General features: G+C 45.2%; 1 protein-coding gene across 4 annotated transcripts; it reads left to right on the plus strand.

Annotated features, from left to right (window-relative positions):
* The first annotated feature begins 639 nt into the window (after positions 1-639).
* On the plus strand, positions 640-20,699 carry ccdc187 (coiled-coil domain containing 187). Of its 4 annotated transcripts, none has more exons than XM_028807398.2 (13): positions 640-924; positions 3,910-4,005; positions 5,333-5,395; positions 11,718-11,841; positions 11,919-12,009; positions 17,082-17,154; positions 17,433-18,053; positions 18,330-18,412; positions 18,522-18,581; positions 18,665-18,799; positions 18,896-18,978; positions 19,341-19,453; positions 19,613-20,699. In XM_028807398.2, the coding sequence occupies exons 2-13, from the start codon at positions 3,957-3,959 to the stop codon at positions 19,762-19,764; spliced, it is 1,647 nt and encodes a 548-aa protein (XP_028663231.2). In that variant the 5' UTR covers positions 640-924; positions 3,910-3,956; the 3' UTR covers positions 19,765-20,699. The 4 variants fall into 4 exon arrangements, with proteins under 4 accessions (XP_028663231.2, XP_028663230.2, XP_028663229.2 ...); XM_028807397.2 differs by having other exon boundaries at positions 641-924; positions 3,907-4,005; positions 19,610-20,699; XM_028807396.2 differs by having other exon boundaries at positions 641-924; positions 19,610-20,699.
* Positions 20,700-24,376: the final 3,677 nt, after the last annotated feature.

Here is a 24,376-nt window from a genome sequence, read left to right on the forward strand (position 1 = left end):
AAAGAGGCGCCTGTGGGCTCTGTGCTGGAGGGTGTGTAGCTTGAATGTATTGTGGTTTGTGACTAATGTGTAATTTATGCATAATATTTAAAGAAAATATTAATTTCAATATACTCGGCTGGTTTTTGTGATTGATGTTAACATGGCAACGAGTTCTTTTAATGAGATGGTGATGGATCTATGTATCTGTCCATCTAGCTCTATCATATAGCGCCTTTGTCATTCATCTATGAGTAGAAGGCATCTACATACAGTAGCTATTGTTACAATATATGAGTTATGGGCAGTGACGGCTCTAGCCGCTGATCTCAAGACCCCCCCTTCTGACATTCACTGCGTGAAAAGCTAAGGTGGGCCACCTCAAAGTGTAGGACTAACAGCATTATCGGGGGGCTTCGCCGCTAGTAAGTGCTAAAAGCCCCTCATCGTGGCTAGTGAATGAATGCTGAGTCAGTAAAGCTCGATGCCTTGAACCCCAATTTGTAGGCCGCCCCAGCTCCGCTTCTTGACTTTTTTGCGCGGACTCCTGCACCTTCGCCTCCTTGGATTGAGATCGTTTCAGAGTTAATGGCTTCCCCACCCCTTCATTCCAGTACAACCGGCACCCAACCTGTAAGACGCCCTTTAAAAAAAAAAAAAAAAAAAAAAAAAATCGGCGGAAAGCCAGCCGCGGTTCTCGGCTCCTGTCGCTCAAGCAGAGCCCCGACGAACACGCGCCGCTGTGCTCAGCGCCAAACCCACCGACAGCCGCCCGGCCAGACTGGGAGGTGCTGGGGCAGAGGGGCCGGACTGGGAGGCCGGCTGTAAAAAAAAGTTTGCTGTTTCAAAGTTAAGTTTGTCCGCCTTGGGTTGCCATCCGGGAGCTGGAGGGCTTTGTTTGAGTGAGACGGCGAGCGGACTGGGGCTGAACTGGGAGCGCTGGAGGTGAGTAGATGTGCGGCCGACCCGTCCCGCGTCTAACTAACAAAAGAAAAAGAAGCGACTCGAGGCAGCCCCGCACGCGGCACGTCGACAGGACTGATGCGAGTGGGCATTCGGGGGGAGGGGGAGACAAAAACGACCGGGGTCGTGACTTGCGTGGGCCGGTGGAAGCTGTCTGTTTACTTTACTGGTCATCGTCGGGTGAACGGCAAACGACCGGTAGCTAGCGGCACGATGACGTCACGTCTGTGCCAGCTCGACCACCCCCTATGGTGGGTGGGGGTGCCACCCAGAGTGGACCGGGCAGATTAAGGCTGTTGGGGATTTTGGAGTCGAGCACGACGGAGGCAAACTATGGCCGTCTCTGTGGCAGGCATTTGACTGATAACCCGTATGGGTTGCTGGCGTTCCACTCGGACTTAAGAGCCTCCAAACGCGAGTGACACATACCAGGGGGAACTTGCTGGATGGTCAGCTCAACCGGGCGGGGCAGCTGCTGTGACATGGACCTTGGTGGCGAGGAGAGGCCGCGGCTCTTACCTGAGCGTCGACACCAGTGAAGGTCTGACAGACCCGTAGGAGACAGCGACGTTCTCCTAACCTCCGTTTATAGGTTCCAATGTCATAACACTGATGAAGTATTAGCATTGAGTCCATGGTTACATGTTACTTGCAAAAAAAAAAAAAAAAAAAGGTAACGATGTTATATAGTAACTTCTTATAAAATATAATGCATAAACTCTGCATTGCATGTGTTACTTTTTCTTCTTTTGTGTGAAGAATTGCACGTTTAACTGGCCAGCATTTGTTTTTAAATCCAAAAGCCATATGTGAACCTTCATGAACCTGCCTAGAAACACAAACATGATCTTTTATTGTTTTGTATGTTGACATGTTTAGCCCATGAGCTATGAACGTAAAGCACATCCATCCCCTTTTTACATAACCAACCAGAATCACTGATGATTTGACATATGAAAGCTAGACAATGGAAACAGATTAATATGTAGCAGAATGTTGGAAAGAGAAGGGATGAAATGGCACCTGATCTGATGAATACCACATCATGTGTGAAACATGGTGGAGGCAGTTTTATGGCAGGATCATGCATGGCTGCCAATGGAAGTCAGTCACTAGTGTTTATTGATTTTATGACAGCTGGCAGAAGTAGTAGGATGAACTCTATAAGTGTATGGGGCTATACTGTCTGCTTAGATTCAACCAAATGCTGTAAAACTGATTGGCCAACACTTCACAGTGCAGATGGACAATGAGCCAAAACATACTGAGAAAGCAAACCAAGTGTGTTTCAAGGCAAAGAAGTGGAATATTCTTCAATGGCCAAGTCAATCAACTGACCTCAACCCAACTGGACAAGTGTTTCACTTGCTGAAGACAGAACTGATGGCATAAAGTGCAACTGAAGACTGCTGCAGTAAAGGTCTGGCAAAGTATCACTAGGGTGCAAACTCAGCATTTGGAGATGGCCACGGGTTCCAGACTTAAGGCAGCTATTGAATGTAAACCATTTTCAGCCAATTTGTATTTCAAACCCCTGAGGGAAGAATGGAGCGTGAGATCGACAGGCGGATCGGTGCGGTGTCCGCAGTGATGTGGGCTCTGCATCGGTCTGTCGTGGTGAAAAAGGAGCTGAGCCGCAAGGCAAAGCTCTCAATTTACCGGTCGATCTATGTTCCTTCCCTCACCTATGGTCATGAGCTATGGGTAGTGACTGAAAGAACGAGATCACGAATACAAGCGGCTGAAATGAGTTTCCTCCGCAGGGTGTCTGGGCTCTCCCTTAAAGATAGGGTGAGAAGCTCAGTCATCCGGGAGGGGCTCAGAGTAGAGCCGCTGCTCCTCCGCATCGAGAGGAGTCAGATGAGGTGGCTCGGGCATCTGATCAGGATGCCTCCTGGACGCCTCCCTGGTGAGGTGTTCCGGGCACGTCCAACAGGGAGGAGGCCCCGGGGAAGACCCAGGACATGCTGGAGGGACTATGTCTCCCGGCTGGCCTGGGAACGCCTCGGGATTCTCCTGGAAGAGCTAGAAGAAGTGGCCGGGGAGAGGGAAGTCTGGGCATCTCTGCTCAAGCTGCTGCCCCCACGACCCGACCTCGGATAAGCGGAAGAGGATGGATGGATGGATGTATTAAAGCTGAGAGTCTAAACTTCAATCACATTATGATTGCTTTGTTTCAATTCCATTGTGGTGATGTACAGAGTCAAATTATGTCAATTGTATCACTGTCCAGATACTTATGGACCGGAGTGTAACTTGGTTATTAAAGCACATGTAAACACATGATGGAGGATGTTACTTAAGATGGACTTTGTTTGTTGCTCATGCCAGACTTGGAGGTAGCCTGAGATGGTACAGCTCAAGTAGGAACCAGATAATAGGGGTTATTACTGGGAGTGAGGTTTTTGTTTCAGTTTGAAAGGTTAGTAAAGTGGGCCTGAGGCAGTTTGAGGCTGATGGTCCTACAGGTCTGAAGAACTTGTAAGGCGGTAGTTACTCATGTGGGTCTTTGATGCGGTGAGGGGCAGAATTTCTAAGGCAACCTGGAGGTAAGCTGAGAATGTTAGTCAGATGGCATTGGGGCACAATGGAGACTTGTTGTGTGAGGCTGGTGGTGTCCCAGAGTGTTTATAGGGCTTTATGTGGGACTGAAGCAAGATGAAGCTGGTGCTGTTGACAATCTGTGACCACCTGCAGCACATCATCTAGTCCCATTGCCTCCTAATTTAGTTCTATGCCTGCAGGGCTGGAGTTGGAATTCCCTGGAATGTAAATTCAGGTTCTGGCCACTTTGTGATGGTGCTGAGTGGCATTGTAAAAGGTGCTGGCTATTGCTCATTTTAGACAGATGCTCTTGTCCTATCTGCATGAGGCTTCTTTCTTCATAGTTCATGACTATGTGCTTTACAATATTTTTTGGTTTCTTTCACCCATTCCTCCATGTGTTCTTTTTTTGTTGTCCAGCAGACAGTAGTGATGCAGAACTCGAGGGGTGACTGATAAGCTTGTTGGTGATGACGCACTTGGAGATTGACCAGACCAGTCTGCCCTGCGTGCAGGACGGTAAGGTTGGAACTCCGTCGTGGTTTAGTAAAGGGCTAAAGGTTGCCTTGCAGTAATGAGACCTAGCTGGACTGTCTTTGATTCTTCTGCTCTCATGCTGATTTAAAGGCTGTTTGTTTTAATCGCTTGTTAAAAGGGCTGACTCAGCATTTCAGAGGTGGATGTTCTGTTTTCCCATCATGCTGCAGAAGCAGGGGTGCATTTAATGGTTGGCCATTATGAGCTCTCATTAGGGAGTGCAAACTGCTGGTAATACTCACATAGTTCTTCATACCTGGGAACTTTCTTCATGTGTCAGTCACTATTAGGGTCATTATGGCTATTGGCCAGTCAGAACAGGACAGTGTTGTGATTCCAGCTGTTAGGATCCATGGTTAATTTGTTGCTAAATTTTACTGAGTAATGGCTCACCTTCAGATGGATTGTGGTTGAGAGACCGGCCTGATCAGACTGTGCATGTCCCTGGAATGGGTGGCACAGTGTTGCATTAGTGTGTGCCTCTGTCATACAGCTCCAGGGACATTGGGTCGCTGTCAGTATAGACATGACTCCGTCTCCCTGTGTTTGCATTGGTGTTCCTCACAGCTCGTCAGTTTCCTCTTCCATATTCTGAAGATATTCTACCAGGTTTTGGTTCAACTCCAATTGTCACAGGGTTACTGAGCGTGAGGGTGAATTTGAATGTTATCTGTCCTGGGAGAAGGCAGTCTTATCCAAGGTTAGTGTTTTTGGCATACTTGATGATGCCTGCAAGACCTCTGATTCTTCGTGACCCAGTAATGGACTAAGCAGGTCCAGAAAATGGACAGTTGGCTCCCCAGAGGCATTTATGACTCAAGCCGTTTGGGTAGAAAAATGGATTGTGTGTGGCTTGTTGGCTGGCTAACCTTTTTTAGCTTCTGGCTGATTTCAGTTCCAGCCTCGTGCTGTGTGTGGAGCTGTCTGGATGACACTTCAAGCCCCACAGCTGGCGGACAGACTTGCCTGTGTGTGGTTGGCCTGTGGTTACGGTTTTCCACAGAACAGCTGCCTCCAGTTATTTCTCTGTGTCTGCTGGCACTGGAGGCACACAAGTACAAGGCTGCAAGTAGTCGGAATGGCTAGGCTGTCTGTGAAGAACATTGTCCACTTCTCTGTGCCACTTTGGACCAGAGTGGTATGCTGGGTGCTGAGATTGTAGTTCCTATTGGCTTGTGAGGAGTGCAGGAAATGTAGTGGTGCAAGTGAGTGCGCCACTGGGCCTGGCTGATCAGCATGGTGGTGGTGGTGGTGTGAGGTTCACCTCAAGTTATTTCTGTTCTGCCCAACTTACGTGTTTCTTTTACAGTTTGCCAGGGGTTTGCTGTGCTGGAGGATGGAGCACTGGCCTATAACCTACAGGAGCAGGAAAGTAAGTGTTATCACATTGTTTAGTTTATTTTCTATGAAGGATGACTGCACATTTGGCCCTGAAAAAGGAAAGCACATTCTGAAATGCAGCGGCCGAAGAAGTTTGTATGGCATGTTAATGCGATACGTGTTGGGAGTGAGAGGTGGTCACAAAATGAAACCGTTAAAATAGTAACTGACATTAAAGAAGCACACTTTTAGTATTTGCTCTTATAGGGAACTTAAATTCACAGGTAGCGTGCACACTCGGTCTGGAGCATGGAGTGTCGGCAAGGTGGGTAGTTGCACAATAACACGGCATTGACAACTAAACCCGTGACCTTATGATAGAGATGTGAATAAAAAACATTTAACCAGTTTGAGGTTCAAAACCTTTTAGGAAATTAAATGAATCGTTAGTACATAAGCCTCCTCCTCCTCCTTCTCCTCTCTTTACCCCAAATCACAGTGCACTTTATGAAGGTTACAAAGTTTCAACATAGCCTCCTTGTGAATTTGCAGGCTGATTCTATAAATCAAATTAACTGTGACAGTAAAGTGACCCCCTGACTAGGGGTGGGCGGTATGACCAAAATTCTATATCACGGTATTTTTCTAAACTATCCCGGTTTCACGGTATTCAACGGTATTTTTTCCCCATGCATGAGTGGATGTTAAACACATTTTCCACTGCAATTACTGGCTAAGAATAACCTATTCCACTGTCAAGAGTATTGTACATTGTACAAAAAAAAACATTTTAATGTGCACACAAGTATTAATACAGTTTTGCATTGCCCCATAAAGTGATAGTTTTCAAGGGGGTGGCACTATTGGAGAAGGTATCACATTGCATGACAGATGCAGTCAAAATATAGAACCTTTTTATTGAACAAATTTTGCAAAAACAAACTATAATTTTGACAACATATTTTCAACCATACAAAGAGGCATTTAGACTTATAAAAATATCCAGAAGTGCTTGTCAAAAATTGTATTGCACCGAATATGTCTTAGAAAAGGAATAAATAGTAAATATTTTTTGTAAACCAACTACACTTTCTGTTAATGTTAACAATCTCTGTCCACTGACACGTTAAAGTGACTTTTTAATCAACTTTATCATCATTAAACTGCATAATATTTAAACTAATAAATAATAACAATAAAATAAATAATAGTATTATTACTGATAGTTGCACTATTACTTCAAGACTTCAAGCCCAGGTGCATTACACAGTATTCACCAAATTAAAATAAAATGAAACAAGTGCAACTTGGTGGTGACATCTTTACCAACTGAACCATCATTTAGGCAAACTGCATTAATATGGACCTTGCTTCAAGCTAAGCTATACTGGGAAGAAAAAAACAAACTATATGTCGAGAACAAAGTCGACATTTCCACTTTATTCTCGCCGTTTATGTCGAGATTAAAGTCGACATTTCCACTTTATTCTCATAGTTTACTTCATAATTAAAGTAGAATGTCGTAAACTAAACTTCTTCCTAAAATCAATGTTTAATCAATTACTTAATTTACCCCGTCATAAATTAATGCAGCACATTAAATGCTTTGTGTTACGTTCCCTGACCCAGTGGTTAATCACTACGCTTCTTAAACTGACTTCCTCCGCACTAAGAGAAGACAGCGATCACCATACAGAATCCATTCCGTTCATGATATTCCTGCTTTCTGAAAATTTAGAATGCTAAGATAAATACTTGATATCATTTTCATGATGAAATGCATTAAAGCAGGTATTACACATGCACGGTAGTGAGGCCGTAGTGCTGCTCCCTCGCAGTAAGGGGTCCCCAGGTGTAAGTTCAGTGTAGAGAACTTTATGGCAGGTGTGACGAGGCTCCAAAAAACTGGATGTATGAATGGGTATCGCACAGGTTTAACTTAAATATTGTGTAAATGTTGGGTTTGTGATCTGCTGGTTGGAGACACAAACACAGAATTCAATGCATGTTCTTCTGAGCGGGCTATCTTTATTGCATGCATGCTGTCTCTATCTGACGTACCAAAACCCCAGTTCCTATCCTTCCTTTTTCTTTCACCACATAACCAATCGCCACACGATAAATGTCTTTGTGAAATTGAAACTAGTTATAAACTTAGCCCACTTAGTGTTCAGAACTTTATAAATATCTTTGTTATACATGTTTAATTATGCCATCCATTCAGAGTTGCGGCCATCTCTGAACGAGTCGCCAGCACATCGCAGGATGAATACAAGCAAAACATACACTAGCAGGGTCAATATAGCACAACAAAACCCCACATCCTACATGACTTTGAAAGGAAACTGAAGCGCCGAGTAAACCCACCAGAAAAACATGCAAATGTAAGGCAGGCACGCCGCCATGCCCCCATATGATTAATGCATGCTTTAATGCATTTCACCATGAAAATTATATTAAGTATTTATCTTAGCATTCTAAATGTTCAGAGAGCAGGAAGATCATGAAGTGAATGTATTCTGTGCGGCAATCGCTGCCGGCGCCTCCTCTTAGTGCAAGAAGAAGTCAGTTTAAGAATCACTTAACACAAAGCATTTAATGTGCTATATAACTTATGACGGGGTTTGAGAAAATCTAGTAAATTAAATATTCATTTTACGATGAAGTTTAGTTTACAATGTTCTACTTCAATGACAAATTACGAGAATAAAGTCAACATGTCGACTTTAATCTTGACATAAACGGCGAGAATAAAGTAGAAATGTCGAGAATAAAGTCAACATGTCGACTTTATTCTCGTCATAAGCGTCAAGATTAAAGTGGAAATGTCGAGAATAAAGTCAACATGTTGTCACACTATTACACAGTACCCAGGTACATTACACTGTATTGAAAACAAATAAAACAAGAACAACTTGGCTTGCAGTATTATCCAGTAGTATAGAAACAGTATTTACACATCTGACCTTTTAAAACTAAAGTATCTGCAGGCGACGGACGTGACTCCTTTTTTTCGGCAAAAGTTCTTCTGTTCATCATGTTCAACTTTATCGTCGGCTTCAGTTTCAGAATGTTCTCTGTCCATTTTCACCGCGCAATACCTATGCTACTGCTACCTACAGTATTTGGTGGTGTAGCAGTGAAAAAGAGCCCTAATGCAACAAATCTGTGTTTAGCGGTGTAGCAGTGAAAAAGGTCCCCACTTGAACAGTTTCCCGCTGCGCCACGTTCCGAACGTCGTTTAGGCAATTTAAACCGGTGTTGCGGTATAAGAAAAATCCATATCATAAAAAAAATAAAAAACGGTTTTCGGTATGAACCGGTATACCGCCCAGCACTACCCCTGACCTCAAATTGTTTTAAGATCAAAGAAGTAGCAGTGAGGTTTTAGACAAGCAGTGAGTGAAGAAAGTAAGGTGAAAGATAGTGTGACCGGTAGGGGGCATAGTAGCCTACCAAATACAACCACACAATACAAGACCTGGGTTCAAATATTACAGGTTTATTAACCAAAGTACCTTACAACAAGGTTCATTACACTTTGGGTCTCCACAGATATTCTCGTCTCCCCTCTCTTTCTCTCTCCTCCCAGACGAGTGTGTCCTCTCCAAAGTCTGACTCACCTGGACGAGGTCGAGCGGCTTCCTTTATCTTAGACCTGGGAGTACTTCCGGTGCTAGGGGATAACCCAGTGGAAGCACTTCTGGGTTGAGTGGAAGTGCCCGAGAATAGAGATCAGAAAGCCTAGCAGCACCCCCTGGCAGCACACCAGGAACCCAACAAGGCTGCCCCATGGGACTACAGTTCTCAGCATGCCTCGTGGTTGTCCATACAGGTAGTGCCACCCAAGGATGCTGCCACCTAATGTATCAGGTGCGTGTAGCCCTGACCAGTTGTCTTCTGGTCCTTCCATCACACTGGCCTCCCAGACAGGTATTGTTCCTCGATCTCACCCTGCTGGAATGCCAGAGTACCTATTTCCAAGCTGACATTTTCTGCCATATTTCTGGCTAATGCAGGGAAAACCGTGTTCTTTCATCTTCAGCTTCCAATGGGATGGCTTCTTCCCATCCAGGTAAGAAACCTTGCCCAGTTCTGTCATCCTTTACAATAGGTAGAAGTTTCAGGGGACAAATGGAGAATACCTTAATGAGACTGAGACACTAGTGGGTGTAGTGCGGGTGTTCAAACTAAAAATGTTCTTGGATTCAGGACAATAAGTGACGCTTTCCATCATTTATAACAGGTGTCGATGTCAGTGAGCTCACATGTGGCTTTAGCCATTTTAAGAACTGATGGAGTGACTTGCAGCTGCTTATTCTGCTTAGAGGAATGTCAGTAAGCTGGTGGAGCACAGAGTGGTACATTGTTCAACGTTTTAGTTTTCGTAAAAGAAAATTGTGAGTTTTTAAAATGCTGTATTTTAAACCAATAGACTTGTGCTGCTTTTTATTTTTTATTTTTTGTTAGTTCTTACGAGACACTGCTTTTTGTGTTGTTTTAGTACCTCCGTTTCAGAGTATGCCAAATCCCTCCGCACAGGACTGATTGGTTTGTTAGACGGTCAATCACTTGTTGGCATTTGCGATATGGGAGGTGAACTTAGAATGGTCGTACTCTGAGTTGTGTTGTTAAGTCATACAGTATCTACAGTATCTAAATAAAATTAACCTGGTCCACCATTTAAATTCAGTTTTACTTTATTCCAGGGCGGCATGGTGGCGCAGTGGTAGTGCTGCTGCCTCGCACTAAGGAGACCTGGGTTCGCTTCCCAGGTCCTCCCTGTGTGGAGTTTGCATAATCTCCCCGTGTCTGTGTGGGTTTCCTCCCACAGTTCAAAGACATGCAGGTTAGGTGCATTGGTGTCCTAAATTGTCCCTAGTGTGTGTGTGTGCCCTGCGGTGGGATTTGTTCCTGCCTTGCTCCATGTGTTGTCTGGGATTGGCTCCAGCAGACCCCCGTGACCCTGTGTTAGGATATAGTGGGTTGGAAATGACTGACTGACTGATGACTGACTTTACTTTATTCCCTTTTTACACATTGAAGTGAAATGGCTGAACACAACCAGAAACAGGCAGAGTTGATTAACTTTCTCGGCTATGTCACATCTGTCCTAACACATAACGAGTGAGAGAAGGCGGGAGCAGGTAAGGCGAAGCAGAAAAAAAGAGATGATAATGCCAAGCAGAAGATGGCACGCGCCCAACGTTTTAACACCAGCCACCTACATTAGCATAAAACATAAAATAAATTGCGGGGCCTTTGAGTCGTGAAGGCAGATATCCTAGAGGCATAGAAGGTCTTGTAGGCCGCACTAATACTCAGTAGAAATAGATAGATAGATACTTTATTAATCCCAAGGGGAAATTCACATACTCCAGCAGCAGCTTACTGATAAAAAACAACTTTAAAGAGTCATAAAAATGCAGGTATAACAGACAATAACTTTGAATAATGTTAACGTTTACCCCCCTGAGTGGAACTGAACAGTCGCATAGTGTGGGGGAGGAACGATCTCCTCAGTCTGTCAGTGGAGCAGGACATTGACAGCAGTCTATCGCTGAAGCTGCTCTTCTGTCTGGAGATGATACTGTTTAGTGGATGCAGTGGATTCTCCATGATTGACAGGAGCCTGCTGAGCGCTCGTCGCTCTGCCACAGATGTCAAACTGTCCAGCTCCATGCCTATAATAGAGCCTGCCTTCCTCACCAGTTTGTCCAGGCATGAGGCGTCCTCCTTCTTTATGTTCTTTATGCTGCCTCCCCAGCACACCACCATGTAGAAGAGGGCGCTCGCCACAACCGTCTGATAGAACATCTGCAGCATCTTATTGCAGATGTTGAAGGATGCCAGCCTTCTAAGTAAGTATAGTCGGCTCTGTCCTCTCTTGCACAGAGCATCAGTATTGGCAGTCCAGTCCAGTTTATCATCCAGCTGCACTCCCAGGTATTTATAGGTCTGCACCCTCTGCACACAGTCACCTCTGATGATCACGGGGTCCAGGAGGGGTGTGGGCCTCCTAAAATCCGCCACCAGCTCCTTGGTTTTGCTGGTGTTCAGGTGTAGGTGGTTTGAGTCGCACCATTTAACAAAGTCCTTGATTAGTTTAAATCACCAAGAATAACACAAACAAATATGTCTATTTTGAATTGGTTGACATTAATAAGTTCAGTTTTTTGTGTAAATATTTACCACTTCCGATTCTTTATATCAAATGTTTAAACAATTTTTTGATTTTTTAACATTCCTACCTTATGTTATACCTACTGTTCAGGGCAGGATGGCAGGTGGGCATCACCATTGATGGTGTAGCAGATTGCATGGTGTGCAGAGACTTTGGCCGATTCGTCATATTGCACTTTTGTCCCTTGCAGTTGAGAGCCATTATGCTGCCAACATCCAGAAGAGCCAACTTCTCCAGAGGGATGTTCAGATTGCAAAGAGGCTGCAGGAAGATGAGCGACGGAGAGTTGGGCTGAGTGAGCGTCTGATGGACACGTAAGGGTGGTCTGGTATACTGGGGACTGTGGAGGGTAGCTGAGGAGGGTTTCTAAATATCTGCAGCATTGTTACAGGGAGGAGCAGGACTCCAGGTATGCCAGAGCCATCCATGAAGAGATGAGGAAACGTGAGGATGAACTGCAAATGAGAGAAGCAGAGGATGAGGTAAATTCATTTAAAATGGCACCTGGTCAGTTTCACAAACTACCTGGCAGGTTCAGTGTGTTCCTCAGGGTCCTACCAGAAATTAACACATACCCTTGTGGTTTATAGTCTAGCACTTTAGAGAACAGGCTTCATAGCTTAGACACTAGAACACCTCCTACTACCGGTGGGATGTACTCCGTCCTTTAGACTTGCTCTGACGCCATCCTGGTGATGTGTGCCAGGTTCCATGCACTCAACCGGTCAAACTGATCAAGAGTGGGGGACCTTTCGTTCATTGGTCATCCACCTGTAGGTTTGAGTGCATGAAACAAAGCAGCCTTCTGTTGTGTTGTGAACGATTCAGAAGAATTTATTAATCAGAGTTCTGACAACCTCAAAATTCAATTTATTTCAATTAATAAACTGCTAATCTGATTGATAATCCAGTATGTTGTTCTATTAAACACGTTTTTGAACCATTTTATTGAAAAAGACCACCACATCCATGCTCCTTTGTCTGGGGCTTCCTCTGTTCCACATGAGATTTTCCCATCCATCCTCCTCGAGTTTTACTACAGCAAATGTGGACTACATTTTTTAATTTGGTGTCAAAAATGAGGGCTACCTTAAACTGTCTATCTTCCATGTGCCCTATTTTCACCATGACTGTCTCCTTCCTGGACCTATTCTGTCCAAACTCACTATTGCTGCAATCACCGCAGTCCCCCAGAACCTGGGAGCATCAGTCTACCTGCAGGCCAATCTCTAACATTGCTTTTCTTGCTAAAATACTTGAAAGTGTCATCTCTGCTCAACTACACAATCATCTGTTTCCTCATAATTTACCTGACCCATTCCAGTATGGTGTTGGATCTGGACGTGGCAGTGAACCTGCTCTAGTCAGTGTTATTATTTTGGCTGATTCGGGGGCACTGAATATCTTTCATGTGGTCTGCCATGGTGTTTTACTTAACCGTATGGAAGAGTGGCTCGGGCTGTCAGGTACAATGCTTATCAGATCATCCTCAGTGATGGCTAATAAGAAATCTCACTCTGCTCCAGTACACCATGGTGTCCTCCCCTCCACATGTTACCATTGGGGCAAATCATAAAGAAATAAGGTTTAGGACAGGGGTCCTCAATCACGGTCCTGGAGGGCCGCACTGGCTGCAGGTTTTCCTTCCAATTAATTTCCTAATTAGAAGACCGTCCTTGCTGACAATGAAACTTGGGATTTAACTGTGTGGCTTGTTAGTGCTTTCATTCCTCCAAGTGAAATTTGAATTGCACTGTAGAGTTTCCTTCTGTGAGAACATCATCCAAGTGTTTTTGTGGACCAGAACAGATTTAAAATTAATGCTCCTTCTAATTCCCCTCTCATTTATTTCTAAACATTTTTTTAACACTGATTCTTCTTGGTGCATGCGTACGGGTTTGAAAGGAAGCACATTAGCTGGAGAGCTGCTGGTTTATTGGTTATCGGCATTTCATTATGAAATAATGCATGGTTAAAAAAACAGGCAACAATTAAAACTTAAATGCAGCTGCTAAAAACTAAAATAGGCAATTAAAGGTTCAGAATTGTAACAGGCAAGATAACTAAAATTGAGCCAAGTTACTTTAATAGTAAATAAATCAATTCTAGTTAGAAATTGTTTGAAGCCATTGTGGACTTCCAGGACTGTAATTGAGGGCCTCTGATCTACAATTTAACTAATATTTTTCTTTGATGAATGAAAGTGCTAACAAATCATATCGTTAAATCCCAAGTTTCATTATCAGCAAGGACTGAGTTCTAATTAGGAAACTGGCTGGAATGAAAACCTGTAGCCACTGCGGCCCTCCAGGACTGTGATTGAGAACCCCTGGTTTAGGATATCATTGTCATTCAGATGACACTCCAGTCTATACTGGGATAAAACCTACACGTGTTTCTACTTCTACTCTCCTTTCTAGTCGTCTCCAAGAAGTAAAGCACTGGATGCAACACAATTTCCTATTCAAACTATTCAAAGACTGAGTGTATTTTAATAGGTGTACTCCTTCCATCCATCCATCCATCCATTTTCCAACCTGCTGAATCCAAACACAGGGTCACGGGGGTCTGCTGGAGCCAATCCCAGCCAACACAGGGCACAAGGCAGGAACCAATCCAGGGCAGGGTGCCAACCCACCGCAGGACACACACAAACACAACCACACACCAAGCACACACTAGGGCCAATTTAGAATCGCCAATCCACCTAACCAGCATGTCTTTGGACTGTGGGAGGAAACCGGAGTGCCCGGAGGAAACCCACGCAGACACGGGGAGAACATGCAAACTCCACGCAGGGAGGACCTGTACTCCTCCCTCTCTACAAAAAATGAATGATCTCAACCTATCTGTTTTTAGAACGTTGGAACACTCTAGATGAGAACAGGCCATTGAGCCCAACAAAGCTTGGTAGTCCTATCTACTTAATTTTTCCAAAATAACATCAAGTTGAGTTTTGAAAGTCCGTAAAGTCTTACTGTTTACCACACTACTCAGTAGCTTATTCTAAGTGTCTACAGTTCTCTGTGTGAAGAAAAACTTTCCAAATGTTTGTGCAAAATTGACCTTCTATAAGTTTCTGTCTGTGTCCTCGAGTTCTTGATGAACTCATTTTAAAATAACCGTCTCGATCCACTGTAGTAATTCCCTTCATAAGTTTAAACACTTCAATCATGTCTTCTTAATCGTCTTTTGCTTAAAATGAAAAGGCACAGCTCTTTAAATCTTTCCTCATAATTCATCCCCTGTAGCCCTAGTTGCTCTTCCTGGACCTTTTCTAGCACTGCTATGTCTTTTTTGTAGCCTGGACACCAAAACACAATACTCCAGATTAGGCCACACCAGTGCATTATAAAGGTTGAGCAGAACCTCCTTGGATTTTTACTCCACCATCGTGCTATATAACCTAACATTCTGTTTGCCTTCTTAATGGCTTCTATACAGTGTCTGGAAATTGATAGTGTTGAGTCCCCTATGACTCCTAAATCGTTCTCATAAGGTGTACTTTCGATTTTCAGATCTCTCATTGTGTATTCAAACCTAACATTTTTACTTCCTATGTGCAATACTTTACATTTACTGACATTAAATTTCATCTGCCCAAGCCTGTATGCTGTCCAGGTCCCTCTGTAATGATTTAACAGATTTCCAAATTATCTGCAAACTTAACCAGCTTGTTACTTATATTCCTATCTAATCATTTATATATGTTAAAAATAGCAGCAGCCCTAGCACTGACCCCTGCTGGTCACCAGTTCTGATGAGGCTCCTCACACCATCACCCTCTGCTTCCTGTATCTGAGGGAATTCTGCACCCATCTACTCACAGCAGTCCATGACGTCACCTACCACAAATGCTCGTAACCTTGGAGTTATTTTTGACAGTCGGCTCACATTTGAGGCACATTACCAAAATGTCCTTAACTGAAAGACTCTGGAAAGCTTATTCCTGCCTTCCTCACCTCTTGTTTCCATGAGTGTAATGCGTTTCTTTTTAGTCTACCAGAAGGTTTTCATAGGAATCTCCAGTATGTGCACAACTGGGCTGTTCAGAGTCTCACTCCTACACCATTACATCGTCCTGTCGCCTCTGTGCTCTCACGTGTACAATGAGCGCATCACATTTAAAACTCCTAACATTCAAAGGGGTCCGTGGCACAGCTCCTCGTTACACCTGCGACCCTGTCAAACACGCTCTCTCCATCGCTGGCTCTGTCGCCCCGTATCGGCTGCGCTCCACATGGAGATCTGTAGAGGGGAGACCATCACCTGTACCCCTCCTGGGCTTTGGCATGCCCTGAAGTGGAACTCAGAAATGCCCAGTGCTGAAGAAACGTCAAGAAACTTTTAAGGATTTTAACCTTTTCTAGTTGTCCTGCTTTTTTGTATATATTATTTTTTTTCACTTTGTCATTTACTGGCTTGTAGTGCTGGGCATTTTTTTTTTGTTTTCAATTAAATTGTTTAATTTGAATTCATGTTTTAAATCAATACTTGAACATGAAAATTATGTTTTTTTTTAAACTAACAATGATAAACAGTCAAGCAAATGTCCTAGTTTAATCAGCGTGAAAACATATCGATTCAAAGAACGTGATGAGCTGTGCCTTTCATTAGAATGACTTATTTTTCCAAATAAAGGCTGTAATGTCAAATTAATTGTTGGAAATGGTTTGGATATGAATGATCGGATGTTGAACAAACTAACATAAAAAGCAAAGTTTTCGAAAGGACGATAGCACTTTAAAGTGTCAGCACATCCAGTTTTATTTCAGCACTTAAAACAGAAACATCTGGCCGAATGAGAAAGCAGGCCAAGAAGGTAAAGGCCCTGCTTCGGCATACATCACACAAGGCGTGAGCCCTACTATATATGTAGTTTTTCAGTGTGATTACATTAGAAAGACAGCATGGCTTGCCTGGGCCTTGGGGAAGATTACGCTAGATATGTCCATTGTGCCTTCTTAGGCTACAATAGCAGAGCAGAACAAGCAGTCAGAGGGCTCTTAGAGGAGATGACTCCTCTGTGGCAGTGTTTCCCAAGCTCTGATCTGTCGAAAAATGTTCCAATCTGCAAGAATTGCGCAAGGCTTGTATTTTAGCACAGTCATTCCCAACTGTGAATGCAAAGCAGGCAAGGCATAATGAAGGATTGGCTGTCATTACTCTGAGGAGATTTGCTGCTTACGGCTCACCAGCAGACCCCGAGTTTGGCGTGTGCTGTGCTCCCATCGTGTGACTGAAGTGGTGGCTGCTGTGGTCCTGTGTATGCACTAGACGAGAACACAGTCGTGAGAAGTGATACGTCACAATCCAACATGAAAAGCACACAGAGGTAGCCAAATGTACGAGAAATCGGCCAGGCCCTGTGTGGACAGAAATAAAAGTACCTGAGATTGATATGTAAAGGCAAGGAAAAAGCTTTGTGGGGGGGTTCTGCATGGCGTCATTTACTGAACACAAGGGTGCACATCCCCTTGGCGTGAGCGCGTCTGCTGGTGTCTGCACCCACGTGTAAACGAGCCTTTTGGCTTTCTCCGTTTTTTCCGAGCAGGTGGTTGCCAAGCGTATGCAGGCAGAGGAGGAATTGAAGAACAGCAGGTGGTACCGCCATGGAGAAGAGGAAGGTATGCTGTCCTGCTGTGGTGTGCTTACAGAGTGTTCACAGTTGAGGGTGCCTTCGCCGCTGGTGCCTGTTAGGAGTTTAGGGTTGTGCCAAATTGAACGCATTAATGGATGCCAGACATTCTAGAATGTTGCTTGCTGTGCCCCCCTACCTTATGAGGGGGGTGTTTGTGCTGTCCCTGTTTAGCTGCTCAGTTTTTTGAACTAGGTGGTTTGTAACCCCACCCGGCACTAATGTCCTCACCCCCCACTTTATGTTTGCATGTCTGTTCCAATAAAGAGCGTCCAATACGCTCTGGCTCCACCGTGGAAGATTGGCAGCGGCCATGCCCTGCCTGGGGTCTCCAGCCGTCTCCATCCTTTGCATCTCGTGACGCTGCTGCACAATGCCATGAACTTCTTCCCATGTTAGAGGCCACTGGTGCCAGGGATGCTTATCTAATGGGCAACCAGGGAAAAGATGGCATTAGGCCTTCAGTCCATCTGGATGACTGTGGTCTGTTTGTAGGCCCTGAGATGAACAGCAGGGCGGTCTCCTGTCTAGCCAGGGGTCATCTAAATAAACGAAAGGTCAGCAACGGCTTTAACACAGGTTCCAGTGAGCAAAGTGACCACAGGTCGCGTCAAAATGTCATAGGGCATGATCAGGAAAACTGTGCCAGAGGTTCAAATCACAAACGCCATGGTGTCAAGGAGGAGCGGGCTGGGGCTTCAGGTGGCCGGCATGGCTCTCGTAAGGAGAGAAGGCGGCGGAGTGAGGGCAGACGTAGAGAAAGATACGGACCCCCCAGCTCAGAAGAGGAGGAGGAGGAGGAAGAAGAGCGCAGAGGAAGAACCGAAAGGAGACAGAACCCTGGTGGTCCAAGCTTCCTGCTCCACCATGCACATTCAGCGAGAGCAGGTACACTGGATGCACTCCATCTTGCCTTTCCATCCCCTGGCTCTGCACACTTTCCCTGCCGCGTTGGTCCTCTGTAAAGGCCCACTGGGTGCTATCTGTCTGAGGGCTTTTCAATGATGGTGGCCCCCTTGGTGATGCCGCATTGCTAACTGGAAGCTGGTCTTCTGGCTTGATGGGTTCTGCTGCTTCTGATCTAGACCTGTGCAAGACTTTATTCTCGATTCTGACTTGTTTACCAGCAGAGCTGACGTTTTCCTGTTTGGGTTTTCTTTTCAGAACTAGGGGCTCGGCTGGAGCTGCGTGACCTGGAGCAGGTTCTCCGTGATGAGGAGATGGCTAGAAAGCTGCAGGCTGAAGAGGTGAGGGTAGTGAGGCCTTGAACTGCTCTACTTGGGACCACTCGTGACCGAGGCTTAGCCCGTCACCTCTCTAACTTTTAATTCTGCTAAACCCCTCGCTGCCTTTCAGGAAGCCGTGGCAGTGAACTCTGAAGAAGACTTCCGCACAGCCCAGGTGGCTCAGGATGAGGTGAGAGGGTGAGGGCAGAGGGGAGGAATGGCGTTTGTGCCATTGCAGAAGTTGTGTCCCTGCTCAGTTTGCCTGTCTTACAGGAGATTGCGCGCTTCATGCAGCGGAGGGAGTTGAAGCTCCAGGAGAGGTCAGACACGCCAGTGAGGCGAAGTTCACAAAGGGACTGCAGTGACTCTGCTGAAGGGTCAGGCGCGCCAGACAGAGGAGAGCCAAAGGTATTCTTGTCTGGTACTCTGGTGGTTTTGGTGGCCACTAGTATCTGCTCACTCTGGCACTTCTTGGTAACCGTTTCTAAAATTTGCTGTCCCTAGATGGGGAGACGGGACTCTCAGAGTGTGTCTCCTGGCAGCAAGCAGGGACCAGCCTCTCCCGGAGGCATTGCTGCCAGCTCAAGGTGAGAGATCTGGCTAGATGTCACTTGGGTTGCATTTAAGATGGCATTTCCTCCTGATAGGCTGCTCCTCCAACCAGTCAGGGTGCTGTGGGCTAAATATACAGAAACTTAACTTCCTTCTTCACCCACCCACCAGGCCTGTTCTCGCTTGCTGTAACAGTTTCAGAGGGCAATGGAAAGTTCACTGACTTCATGAGGCGGCTCGCCCTGCACTGTCATTTCATGCTGTTGGCTTTGTTCTGTGCCAAACTCTGAATGAAACTGGTTGGCGTGGGTTTTAGAAAAGGAAGTGCCTGTTGGTGTATAAACACGTGGCTGGAGGAAGTGTGACATCAATAATAGGATTGCCTGCTTAATTATAGAAACATCGCAGAGGAACTTGACCCAACATTCCAGGCCCCGCAGCAGAATGGCATGCTTGAGCTGACTGCGGGCTCCTTGCCTGGGCAGGAGCTCCATACGGGAGAACGTCAAAGTAAGACGCCTTTGGGTGGTTGGGTGGGTGGAGTGGGCTGCATATCTCAGTTCTGGGCACTCCATGTCACCTTTGGTGGGCACACTTCCTGTTCAAAATAACGAGAGATCTTGAGCCAAGTTTGTTTTCTCTCTCTGTCTCTCTCTCTCTCGCCAGCAGTTTCCCAGGTGTGCCCAGTGCCACCTTGCAGTTTCTATGACTACATGGAGGACTGCCCTGAGACATTCATTGTTCCACCAACAAGGCGATCAAGTCAGAAATTGGGCCGGCTGAAGGCAAAAGATAAGAAGGAAAGCTGCAAGCAGCAATGATGTGTGCTGAGCCTGACAGCCAGGACTGGCTTGAAGATGGTACTTCAGAGGCTACTGCCCTCTGTAACATTCCTGCCCGTGCCAACTGTTTTCTTCTGGACACAAGAGCTTCAGTGGCCACCTTCTTTGTAGTGGTAGACCTCTTATATACCTGTTTGTATGAAAGGCAGGCATGGACTGCAGTGCCACTGGCTGCCTGCCATGCTGTTGACTCCTTAGAGTGATTGGTTGGCACCTTGCCATTCATGTGCCTGCTTTGTCACCGTCCCTCTTTGTAAGCTTCAAACGCCCGTCTGTTTTGTTCTCGTCACTCCTTTCACATTGCTTTAGTTACTTTTATGCAGATTCAGCTCCCCCTGGGTACAAAAGGTGCGATTAACCTTGCCAGGGCCGTCCTGCCCACCACTGCACAGATGCTGCCTTCCACTGGCGTTTGGGACATATTCATGGATGCCATCTGAATTTTTAGGACTTTTGATGAAGGACACTGTCCTGTGGGCACTGCCTCAAATACCCGTGAAAGGCGATTCAGGGAAAAACAACAAGCGGAGGGATGACAGGATGAGCCGTTCAGATCACGTCCTGCTACTGCAAACTTGTTAAAGGTCCTCCACACATGGATCTGGTCTTTGTGCTGACCATGAGCACCATTTTAACTACATGCTGAGGATTGACTGAAATAGCAGGGGCACAATGCACCCGCCTGCTCCTGTGCCCACCTCTGTCTTCTGTTTGTCTGTCTTGATAGCAAATTATAATACGCCTTTTAAACGCCCCCTCCTGGCCAGCCCTGGAAGTTCCTCTTGCATGCTTTAGGCTTTCAGGGAGGAGTGAGCTTAGCATGCAAAGCAAAATCACTTTAAACGTTTGTATTCACTACACAGACATTTAAACGCCATGGATGGAAGAAAAATAAACTCTTTGCACATTTGAAACACTGAGAGTGCAATTTATGAAAGGTGGTAGGTGAAGGCAGAGACTGGGGGGCTGTGAGCTGGTGGGGAGAAATGGGAGAGCAACAGCAGCAATGAGGGGGCTGCAGAAAAACAATAGCAACACACAGTGTCATTGTTAATGTTGGTAACTTCTGTCATTTTTCACCCTCTAGGGGTCCACAGAGGCCTAGAGCCCCAGTAAAGAATAAAAAATAACCACATATTCGTAATCAATGACACACCACATGCTTGTTTTTGAAATTGGTCATTTGTAACTTTCTGGGGTGGCCGTCAGTGGGCTTGGACTACTGGTAAAAAAAAAATCCATCCATCCATTATCCAACCCGCTGAATCCGAACACAGGGTCACGGGGGTCGGCTGGAGCCAATCCCAGCCAACATAGGGCACAAGGCAGGAAACCAATCCTGGGCAGGGTGCCAACCCACCGCAGGACACACACCCACACACCAAGCACACACTAGGGCCAATTTAGAATCGCCAATCCACCTAACCTGCATGTCTTTGGATTGTGGGAGGAAACCGGAGTACCCTGAGGAAACCCACGCAGACACGGGGAGAACATGCAAACTCCACACAGGGAGGGCCCGGGAAGCGAACCCAGGTCCCCAGGTCTCCCAACTGCAAGGCAGCAGCGCTACCCACTGCGCCACCGTGCCGCCCTAAAAAAAAATCAAATATCAAAAATATATACCTTAAAATAGCATAAAATGACACTCCATATGCCAATCTCCACCTTTTCAAGGTTTTGTGAAAGGGAGTAACTTTGACCCCTCCTGTCCCATTAGGGCGTGAACCCTTGGAGTCAGTGGCTGTGGTGTGCATGACGTTGAAGTTCATCTGATCATTTCTACTGTGGACACCTATTGGTGGTTAAGAAATGAGGGGTTTTCAGGTGTGGAGGGCCAAAAATAAGCAGGGAATCTCAAAAGGCTTACATGACCAAACTGGAAGATGTGTCAAAGGGGATATCATATACTGTATGGGGGTGTCCTTGTACTGGTGAGTCAGGAGGCACCAGACAACAAAACTGAAGTGACTTCAAGTGTTCATAAGGAGTTCTTATGTCACATAATGCGTCCATGCACTTCACTTTCCATATGGTTGACCAGAAGATGGCAACACCCTGAAATTGGCAGACTAGGCTTTCCAAGTTCCAGTTGCACATTCCATGTATTTGGGAATTCCTAGGCCTTTACCACTTAGGCTGGTTCCTGTCAAGCAGCTGCAGTGCAGCATTGTCCACCTGGACTGTTAAGATGGCCTATCATGGGGACTGATGTGGAGGCATCATGCTCTTATTAATACTGGCAGGTCTTCCAGCCAACTCTGTACCGTAATCATTTCCCCATTATGTCTAGTGGCACTTGCTGTTGTACTTAGTTTTGTATACTCTTGTATTTTTGATTATCACATTTCCTAAAGACAATAGTCTGTAATGAACAAGAAAAATGTTGAACATCAACATCTGACAACCAGAAGTTAACACTGTTGACCACATCTAAATCTTCCATGTAAGTAACTTCCTTACCAGTTGTGTTGTGACCACAAAATGAACAAGTGCCCGGTGTCACTATACCAGACCTTCTTCTCATAGACTTTCAACTACCCCAAAATATTCATGCTGGCACCTTGAGAGCCATGCTGTCTTTCTTCATTCAAAGCACAGTTGTCCCTCTGACTAACTGGGGTCAGACTGTGTCCCTCAATACATCTGCACCCTAAACAGTCATGTCACAGCACATGCAGAGAACCTTTTAAGATATGTCATAATGTACAGTGTGCCCTTCAAACCCAAATTTATTTCCAGACAAGTTTAAAAACCGGTGCCAACAACTGAGCTCTTTTGTGGCACCAAATGGCCACTTTTTCAGTTGACAAACAAGGCAGTCATTCCCAGTTGCTCATTCTGGATGGATGAGGATATTCCTGTACATCCAGAGTTCAGTGGGATTCCCACCCCTAATAGATGGACCTGACCTAAGAGTGTATTTTTCAAAATTAAGCAACTTGCTCAATTCTGTGCTAAAACCACCAAAGTGACAAGCACAGGTGTCACCAGATAGGGACAACATTCTGCTGCACACGACAGGATGTTAAGGTCTCTACTCATTTTAAATACGTCAGGCTCAGAATTGGGGATTTTTCTGCTTGTATTGCATAGTCACCCTGACACACCAATTTTCACACTTCATGCTTTGGTTTCTGTCATATCTTGTTGTCAGCCATGAAATGTCACTTTGCGTAAAGCTGCTCGTCACTACTCTGGTGTCAGCCTGTTCCCAATGGTAACAATTCCAAAACACCAGCTAGCTGATTCTTGTACGCTGAGGTGCACACTGCTGAACTCCAGTTAGTGTTGTTTCTCTCCCCATGTATGTGGATTTTCTCCACGACTTTCTGTTGCATCCCATGATATGCTAAGTTACCTGGCAACTCAAAATGGCCTTGGCTGGAATGGCGGCTGACAGCATGGACTTGAGTCGAGGCTGAGGATAGTTGGGGCTGCAGTTGGCTCTGAACAGCACTTTAAAGGAAGAAGTGGGTCCTGTAAATGAGTGGATGGAGTTTAGATGTTGCATGCAGGTTTGCATCAGAGGTCCTTTACTTGCTTATACTCACTTTTAAAATATTTTTAAGAGTCCCTTAGGGCAGAGAACTATGCTGTGATGCTTTTTGGCAAATGTTTTCACTTCTACATATTAAAGATTTGCTAAAAGAAAAAGTCGAAAGGAGTATGGCAGTAACGGGCACAAAGTAAGAACTGACACTGGATGAGCTGTTAATCTGTCACACTTGTACTGTAATGGTCTGAAATGGGTAACACGTGCACGCCAGTTTAGAAACGCCAGTTAATGTATCCACAACGTAAACTACAAAGACACTGGCAGAACGTGGAAACTCCACACAAACAACAAGCCAGCGTGGGATTAAAATCTAAAATGTCTGAACCGCTCTCACATCAGACTAATTCTGTGTGGCAAATCAAACTAACAGCCTGTCTGTGAACTGCGCAGGTAAAAACGCCAACTCTGTCCATCCAGGTATAGTGAAGTGAAATCCAGGCGACCACAGCAGGCAACACTACCAGAACATGGAAATGAAAAGAACATCTCGACTGTTGAAGACATACTTGTATGAAACACAGACACTAGAAAACAGGGGTGCTCGATTATGGTTCTGAAGGTCTGCAGTGGCTGCAGGTTTTCGCTTTAACCAGTTTCTTAATTAGAGCCCGTTTATTTACTAATAGAGCAATCTTTTTTTTGGGGTTTAGTTTTAGTTAACTTGCTTGTTACAATTCAGAACTCTTATCTATTTTAATTTTTAAACTGCTGCATTTAGGTTTTAATTGTTGCCAGCCATCAGTTAATAATGAGGTGCAAATAACAAAGGAACCTCCAGAACTCCGGCTAACTTGCTTCCATTTAAACCTGTGAACACGTATTATAAAGTACCAGTAAACCCCCGATTCTCTAAAGAATCGCAAATCCAAGAATGGCAATTACTTTCTGTTCCCTCCAATCTTTGTAGGGATGAAAAATCATGGAGGGTGGGAGCGTCCTGGGAAAGTTTTCATTTAATTAAATAAATACATTTGTACTAAAGCTGTTTCTTTTTGGAGCCGTGACTCCTTTGGTTCTGGTGTTTCAGAAGCG

The sequence above is a fragment of the Erpetoichthys calabaricus genome, chromosome 8 (assembly GCF_900747795.2).
Source record: "Erpetoichthys calabaricus chromosome 8, fErpCal1.3, whole genome shotgun sequence".
Taxonomy (NCBI): domain Eukaryota; kingdom Metazoa; phylum Chordata; class Cladistia; order Polypteriformes; family Polypteridae; genus Erpetoichthys; species Erpetoichthys calabaricus.